Here is a 9,027-nt window from a genome sequence, read left to right as displayed (position 1 = left end):
AGTATTATATTTCAAGTAAAAAATAGAAATATGATAAAAATTATCGTTTGCCGTTTTGACATATGTTAAAGTATGTCTATGGACGAACGATGATTGATTTCATTCTGTTCTAATGTTAATTGTCAATTATTATGCTATAAAAAGTATTCCATTTTAAAATTGAATATACGTATGGTATCTTAACTCTTTGCATGTAACTACTGAAGAAACGATTCATTATATATTTAAAAGGCATTGAAAAGCTTGTCAGTGGAAAGCGTAGAATTTGTTGACCATGCAACTACAGTTAAACCTCGACTAATTTCCATAATAGCTGGTTTGCAATATCAATACAGAAAGGATACACAAATTTTAATGAAGATAAAAGCAGTTTTTTTTTTGTGGCTTAAAACCACTTAAGAGAAGACCAGTTAAAATAAATAAAACTAGTTTTCGGTAATTTTTTTTAAAAAAATTAAAGGTAAATATTGATAATTACAATGCTTAGATATATTTGCAGCAATGATTTCGGATTTTAAAAGCAGACAACTTTGGAGCAACAGCTTTTAGCTTTCAAATCCATGAGAACAAGAATTTTTAACTACTTGGAAATGAAATGTAGAAATAATTTTTTTTAATACTACTTCAATGTAAGAATATTACGAGATTCACTAAAGTGACCAATTTCTCCAACAAAATATATTTTCTGATGCAGTATTGTAGAAAATATCAGATTTACAGAAAATTAAGTTTAATTTTTTGAAATCCTGGCTTTTTCACGTAAAGGACTGGATGATTATTTTTTTTCTGCAACGCTTAATGATGGAAATAAGACCTTCTTGTGCAGAATTGTCAGAGGCGTAAAAGTCAAATATGACATTTTGGTCTTCAAACTAGCAGATTTTTAAGTACACAACTAATGCCCTAAAAGACGCACAATGACTTGTATTACTTCAAATGGGTTTTACTTGATTTGTTAGCTCATCAAAAAGCAGCTAGTGTCTAAGCAATTGATGAAAAAAAAACATGGTATATATAAATTTTTTTTTTAATTTGTCGTGGATCCAAATATGTCATTTCTTATGCAAAAACTGATTGCTGGTCTTAGGCATGTGGTCAATTGTCTGATTTGTAATTGTATTGGGGTAACTACAGCAGAATCAGCTTCGTGTTAAATAAACTACTCAAGTGTACCTATACCAGTGCTTTTCAACACATACTACATATTTAACAAATACAACATATTTATAATAATAACCAACTAATAAAACTTTATTAAATTGAAATAACATAATAGATAAATATATATCTTTAAAACAAAAGAAAGCTCACAAAAACTTATTTAGAGCAAATAAATATGACAGATATAACAAAAATAAGCTCTTTCAAGACTAGATAAATAATTGTAAATATGCATCTTAGCAAATTAAATTTTAAAAAAAAAACTAATTTACTGCACAACATAATTAAATTCTCATGAAGTTAAATTAAACATAAGTATAAGAAAAAAAAACTTGCCAAACCTGTAGCATTTTAACTACCTCAACTATTTAACATATAAAGGTTTAGTAACAAATTAAACCTGCCAGTTTTAAAAATGTCAATTTTCGTCAAAACTTTCAAGTCTTATAATAAGAAAAGCTAATTATTTTTACTTCACCACACAGAGTGCTTTGCAGAATCTTTTCTATGCATTGCATTTGCATCTTGCAAAAATTTTAAAAATGTGTCTTCATTAGCTCGTTTTTCTAGCCATGCATCTAATACTTGAGCATAACCACTTGAATCCATCTGAAACCAGAGAAAAATTAGAATACTTTCAAGATCTTTACATAAACAACAATTAATATCAAAATGTCAAAGAACTTAGAGAATTTTTACTTTTGAACATTACAATTAAATTAAAAAATTTACAATTAAATGAAAAATTACTGCTTTCAAAGTTAAATTCAAAAAATAAATTATAACTCAGAGCATTGCCTATCTACTACACAAATCAATATTTCCAAGATATTTCTGGAAATTCAAATAATCTTATGGACATGAATAAGCTCAAAAATATATTTTTTCCTTCAAAATAACAGAATTTATTTGCAGTTGTTTTAGAAAAGGAGTTACAGCAAAGCATGAAATTTCAGTTTTAAAGATACTTTTTTCAGTGATAGTTTTAAAAATAAAAATATGGATAGCAATATTTGTATTAAAAATAATTGTCATAGTTTTTGATGTGATGGCTTTATCAATACATAATTAAAACTGTTTAAAAACAGATGCAATGTCAAAAAATTGCCAACCTTGTTTTGACACTACTTATTCAACAATTATGTTTTTTTGTGGTTGGTAAATATTGAGTTTAATAGTACAAAAGTGATAGAGAGAGAGTAGGTACAGTATCAAATACAGTTAAGTACTCAAGACAGGGTTGAGGTTTTGGACGTCCTAAACTGGTTTTGGACAGGACACGTAGGTTTTACTGTCTTAAACTGGGTAAAACTGTCCTAAACTGGGTAAAACTGTCTTAAAGTGTCCAAAACCTTGAACTTTGGTAAAAGGTAAAAATTCTATAGGTGTAACCATTGTACACATAATAATTACATGTATCAATAAATATTTGATATTTTTTATACAATTTACTAAACTTATTAAAAGAAAATAATATAATATAATAGGAAAAGGTTTATAATTTTTGAAGCTCCACAATTCATTGAACAACAAAAGTGAATACCTAATCCTTTAAATATAAATATGCTTTTAATACTGATAAATAATATTTTTGCATAAGGACAAATATGGCAGTATTAAAAAATAATAATTTTTCTTAAAAAAATACTAAATTTGTTCAAAAATTAACCTTTCATATTTTTTTAAAAAAATTTTATAATTTCTGCATCACAGGATGATAAAAAATACATCTATTTTAAAAAAATTGTTTTTAAATATAAATATATTAGTTTAAGTTGAAAATACAAGATAACTGAAAAATGTATTAACAATTTTGAAGGGCATAACATCAGTTTCAGTTACTGACACTGGTGATGTATCACCACTATGCTAAAAGAATTGAACATGAATGAAATAAAAGTATTCTTGAATAGTATTATAGATAAATAAACCTGTTTATGACTTAGTTTCTAATATTTTAACCTGTATGGCAAGGCCAAACTTCAGTTATGTACTACTGAATGAGAGGACCAATTGAACTTGATTACGGATCCATCTTCCTTTGTTTAAATTGAAGAGTCAAACAATATTAATAAAACATTATACTTTTGAAAACAAATATTCTCTATTATATTTAATTATCATTACGTTATCAGTTCTATGTTTATTTTACCTCTTAAATATTGTTCAGATAAAATTGTGACATAATTTGATTAAAAGGGTTTTGGACAGTTTAAGACAGTTTTGGACAGGACGGTTTAAACCGTGGATTAATCCATATCTGTCCTAAACCTTGCCAACCCTGACTCAAGATAATAAAATCAAAGGATGTATGTGCTGTGACTAGGAGGCATACACAGCATACCTCCAAACTGTTACATTTCACTGGCATTGAAGCATGTCTGTGTTAAAAATATTTCAGTTTATAAAATCTTAAAAACAAAAGCACAAAAAAAGGAGACGTCACTACTTTGAATACATAATTAATGAGTTGTGGATGGTTTAGATTAAGTATTCACTTCCCAATGAGGTGACTCAGATTCTAATCCAGCTGTGGCTGGTTGGTATAAATTCTGCTCCTGGCTCACACTGACTACAGAGCTTATCCTTAATTCCTTAATAGTATCTGTATCATGGGTTAGAATCTCCTCGGCATCCGGCTAACCATGGAAAGTTTTCATAGCTTTCTTCTCCATGTAACGCAAATGTAGGTTAATTTCACCAAAAAGTGTTCTAAAAAAGCTAGCTTGATCCAGGAGCTCCCTTGTCTTCTGGATTGGGTTCAAAATTACAAGGCAACAGAGTTGAACAGTGATAGTTGTAAACTCAAAATTGGGCCAGCTGCTCAACACCGGTTATAAAATTTTAATTAAAAAATACATAATTGTAATATTATAAATCGCAATGATTCAGTGGGTAAAGGCATTGAGTTATCCTTGTGGTTAAAATCAATTCTGATTCTTAGAGGCGACTTGAAGCCAACTCAGTTTCAGATGGATGGGTACTGGGGTGTACAGACAGCTTGTGTGTAATACTGACTCCAACGTAACAATCATGGTGTTGGTCACAAAATTGTAGACTTTCATGAACCCCCATAGCTTATAATGGCTTGTTATGACAATGCTTTACTTTGATATTCTTATTATTTCAAAAATTATACTCTCATTTCTCTAATGCATTTATAATACTGTAACAAACAAAAGGCTAAATTTTCCGGGTTAAATTCAGAATCTCATTAAATGCTGGGTCATTATAATTAGGCCATGCACTACTTATTAAAAGATGTAATGACGACAGGCAAATGCCTTGTAAGAAAATGTTGTTTTAACAAATTTTTATTAATTAAACTGTTTCTTTTCTTAATTTTGATTATGCAACATATTAAACCTGGTGTAAAAGGTCAAAGCGACATAATGAAAATTGAAACGATCAGAAGGGAACTCTCAATTATGAGACACATAATTACCTAATAAAGGGAAACTCCTAAGATCTTTAGATTATTATTATTTCTGTTAAAACTATAAGAATATTGATTTAAGATTTGAAAGAGTACAGCATTGTAGAATAATAAAAATTCACATTTTTTTCAACTGAACAATATTTAATCAAAATCATCTGTTTGAAGAAGAAAAAAGGTTCATGTTATCATTTCAATCTTCTTTTATTAAAAAAATTAAATTACCTTTGTTGTGGATGAATAACTTGTATTTTCCGTAAGGTATTCTTCACAAACTCTCCTGTTAAGCTTATTCCATGAGATGTAAGTAGCAGTAGATATTCCAGTTTCCGATATAATTTGCCCCTGGCTGTAGCTGTTAATCCACATATAGCAAAATGTAAGTATCTGTTCAAAACTCATATTAGTTAGCTCAAACCAAGAGCCTCTTCGGACTGAGCACCTTCGAGAACAATTTTGTTTCTTTTCCTGAAATCATAATCAACAATCAAATCATAACAATCCTAAAAAATTTTGAATGAGAACAAGTATCTAAATTTATCACATTTGAGTAAACAGAACGATAATTAACATACAGTCAGATCTTATGTAACCTATCAAAGTTAAGATATAGGTAATTTTATTTCACCAAAAAGCCTTTTTAAAGCTTATAAATTAAATGCTTCTTTAAGAAACAGCAAAAAGCAAACAAATTATGATAAATATATGTTTATAGTTCACCAACATCAACATATTTGGTTAGACAGAGTGAGTCATTGCCTTCTTTTAAATTCCATTTCTTCTAATAGGGATTTAGGATAATTTTAGGATAATTTTTGATAGTTTCAAAACTTTTTGTCAAATACTTACTATAAATTTCAATCCTTAACTTTTTACAATTGTTTAAACATTTTAAAATTGCCTGTAATGCTTTTATAGATAATGATAAGTATCAAATATCAACAAATTGTGGAAATGGATTACATATTTTAAAATGGGCAATCTTTTATAAATATGGTCTTCAAATTATTCTAGAAAACTAACATTGACATAAGTTTTTAAAAATATTATTTTTCCTGTGGCCATGATCTTAAAACTTATTTTTAATACATAAAAATTGGGACAGCTAGAATTTAATGAAGTACAAATTAGGATTGCTAAATTAACTTATTTAAAACAGCTTTTGGTGCTTTATAAAATATTCATCAAATATTTTTTTTAATAAAAACTTTTACATTTTATAATTATATTAAGGTGCCTAAAACTGTTTAACAAATTTTATGTAAGTAATATTTTACAAAACAACTATTGCTTACATAAATCTCATTAATTTGCTTAGATTTTTTTTTCTTTGATTAATATCATTTTTAAGGAACACCTAATTAATTTTGAAATGATTATAAACCATACATATCATTTTTATCTACAAGAGATAAACTACAAATTTGCAATCGACATCACTATCCAAAAGTATTTGAAATTAACTGTAAAATTAGTCTATGGCGTAACTTACCATATCATTAGAGCAAACCCATACAGCTCCATCAGATAGTCGGGGAACTAATTTGAGAGTCATTGCACAGCCACAAGTAGGACATAACATACTAGTACAAATTAATTCCATTTGTCTCAACCAGTCTATAATACTCTCCTTACTATCGCAGATGATTCGACATAAATAGGCATAATTTATGTGAGGTCCATCTAAAACTTTGCTTTTGAAATTCCATTTCTTTTGTTTGAGTTCCTTTTCACAAAATGCAGCTATGGAAACAATGCAATAAATCTTCATTACAAGAAGAAACAAAAGAATTCTAAAAACAGTAGATAATACTTTAAATTATCAAACTGAAATGATCATAACTAAGAGATAAGATAATAATTCTTAATGCCTTGAAATTCAAAGTTTTTTTTTTTATTATTATTTTTAAAATGACTTATAAAGAAATTAAAATAGTTAATGCAAAAGAATTTGAATTAGTGATTAAATTACATTTTACATTATTATATCAAGTAGTATTTTGTGGCTATTATTAAACCAATTATAGGTCATTAAAATATTATGTACAAAAGAACAGATATTAATGAACAGAAATAATATCACAACAGAAACTCTTTTACCAAGTTATTTGCTTTTAAATTTAAAAACTATTTTAGGTTTCATACATTTAATTTTCTGGACTAAATTTATTTTATTGATAATATATTTTAACACAAGTTTAAAAACTCTTTTTTCTTCTTTTGTTTCAAAATGTAACTCAGGAAAAATAAATTTTTTTACTGTAATTTACAATCAAGAGAAAAATTTTTGCCACAATAAAAATTATCAGCATTAAACATTTGCCTGATATTCTTTAACATTTATTGATTAAATTCATTTATTGAATTCAAACTAGTCATTTATATCTGGTTTTGCACATGCAAAATATTTATCCATATGGCTTAACATTTTTCAACCAAGATGGATCGATAAAATTTAATAAATTATTTATATTTTAACAATATACAACGTAATTTATTGTAGATTTGCTAATAAAATTGAAAATGGATTAATAATAAACACAAAAGTTTCCATTCTAATACCACATATAATAATTGCAGAAATTGTTGAAATTTATTCTATACTTACAAAAAGAACTCTCACTCGAACCACCAAAATCTGGATTTGCATATTCAACTTTGAATGATTTTGAAGAAACGGGGGTTCTTTTTAATACAGAGACAGGTTTATTTAATTGAGTAGGAAAAGAATTAAACTCTTCTTCAGTTTTAAACTTTTGAGAAATATGATCCATTAAAAAATTGTCTCGATTATTTTCAGGCAAAACTAATTCCACACCCTCAAACTGAATGGAAACATCTTTATTATTTGCCCAATTTTTCACGAGTTCATTCAATAATTCTGCACGAGACTCTGATATCTGAGAATCTTCGTAAAAAGATAGTAAGGAAATTTCTAATAAATTTTGTACAAACAAATGCTTTAAATCATTTGAAACAAAATTATTAATCCCATTCAATGTAGTTTGAATTGACAAAAGAGAAGACTGGTAGTATTTCATAATCCAAACAGAATCTGCTAAATTTTCATCAAAGGCACAAAGACTCAGTGTTTTCCTCACTGCAAAAATGTGTCGGCAAGGCAAAAAAAAATACAGGAAAAAATTGCATTGGCACATTGATACAGTAGCATTAACTGACGTGCCTAAGCTATCAAAAAAATAACTGTCAGATAAAATGCTACAATCCATATGTATTTCAGAAGATAAGCCGTATTGATCAATAACAAACCTGGCAGCATATGGGGTTAGTACTCTGGAAATTTGGTACTCGGTAGAAAATCGAGAATAAAATAAAGGATTTGTGAGCAAATTCAAGCTAGATTTTTCTTTCCTTTTAATCGACAGTATAACAAACAATTTTTCAATGAACTTCGCCAAGCTCTCTTCTGAGACAAATATTACTTTTATTGAATTGTCTAAAATTTCTAAATGATAATTCAGAGAGCTAAATAAATTTTCATGAAAAAAATCTAGTCCAATTCGCCATAATGGCTGTAAAGGCAGCCACACTTCTTGAAAATAAAATACTAAACAACTATGCAACATAATGTATTGTTGATAATACATCTCATACTCAGCATGACTAATTGAGTTGTACATACTTTTAAATAAATCCACAGCACATTTAATTTGATCATTGGGAATCATGTTTTGAATTCTAATTGATTCTACACCTTTGTTAAACGATTTGAGAGCATGATGAAAACATATTATGGCATACGGAGTTGGAAATACAGTTCTAACTACATCTTTATACTTTATTTCAGGATCAAGAGTCAATATTTTCGTTTTACGCCAATTAGGATTATGCTTCTTAAACGTGTTCAAAAGCCATAAAAAGGATTCAGAATTATCACTTGTTGAAAAACCAACAGCTACTATTTCATTTCGTCCGTTTGAATCTTCGCAAAGAAAGATGTACATAAAAATATCAGCTACCATACAATGAGTAACATCAATGCAAAGTCGGTCAGGAAAAAAGTTAAAAACATCCTTCATAAATGAATCTTGACAGTATATGCATTTCATATCATTATTGGAATCTTTTATGCACTCAGATACTACTCCATATTTATTTTCTAGGTATTTAACAAAAACATCAAATGAAAACGCTCCTTCTTTTCCGCTAAAATCATTTTCTAACTCAATTAAATTTTTAATCTTTTCCATTTTACAAAACAATACTTGAGACAAATAACAGTCATAAGAAAAAAGTCTTTATAATAAAATGTACCTCGACATACTTAAAATATGTAATTATTTTAAAATATTATTACAATTTATTATTTTTGACTGGCGGGGCCTTTTTAAATCTGTCAATGTCTACGGTTTTGGCTGTCTATTTCTGTCTTTTTAAACGTAAGGGTGTACCATTTTTTTTAATTTAAG

General features: G+C 27.8%; 1 protein-coding gene across 1 annotated transcript; it reads right to left on the bottom strand.

Annotated features, from left to right (window-relative positions):
• Window positions 1-1,223: 1,223 nt before the first annotated feature.
• Window positions 1,224-8,986, bottom strand: LOC107455897 (zinc finger SWIM domain-containing protein 1). The gene is made up of 4 exons (XM_043044343.2): window positions 7,206-8,986; window positions 6,090-6,340; window positions 4,823-5,065; window positions 1,224-1,770 (listed from the first exon to the last, which is right to left on the bottom strand). Exons 1-4 carry the CDS (start codon window positions 8,806-8,808, stop codon window positions 1,636-1,638), a joined length of 2,232 nt encoding a protein of 743 aa, XP_042900277.1. The 5' UTR covers window positions 8,809-8,986; the 3' UTR covers window positions 1,224-1,635.
• Window positions 8,987-9,027: the final 41 nt, after the last annotated feature.

This window comes from Parasteatoda tepidariorum, chromosome 8, assembly GCF_043381705.1.
Source record: "Parasteatoda tepidariorum isolate YZ-2023 chromosome 8, CAS_Ptep_4.0, whole genome shotgun sequence".
In the NCBI taxonomy this organism is placed as follows: domain Eukaryota; kingdom Metazoa; phylum Arthropoda; class Arachnida; order Araneae; family Theridiidae; genus Parasteatoda; species Parasteatoda tepidariorum.
Note: the sequence above shows the minus strand (reverse complement) of the source record. Positions and strands in the feature narration are given on the sequence as shown.

Excerpts from the sequence above, each read along its gene's own strand:
- LOC107455897 (XM_043044343.2), bottom strand. The coding sequence starts at position 8,808 with ATGGAAAAGATTAAAAATTTAATTGAGTTAGAAAATGATTTTAGCGGA. Across the intron at positions 5,066-6,089 it reads GGGTTTGCTCTAATGATATG|GAAAAGAAACAAAATTGTTC; the intron begins GTAAGTTACGCC and ends TTATGATTTCAG. Across the intron at positions 1,771-4,822 it reads GTTATTCATCCACAACAAAG|ATGGATTCAAGTGGTTATGC; the intron begins GTAATTTAATTT and ends CTCTGGTTTCAG.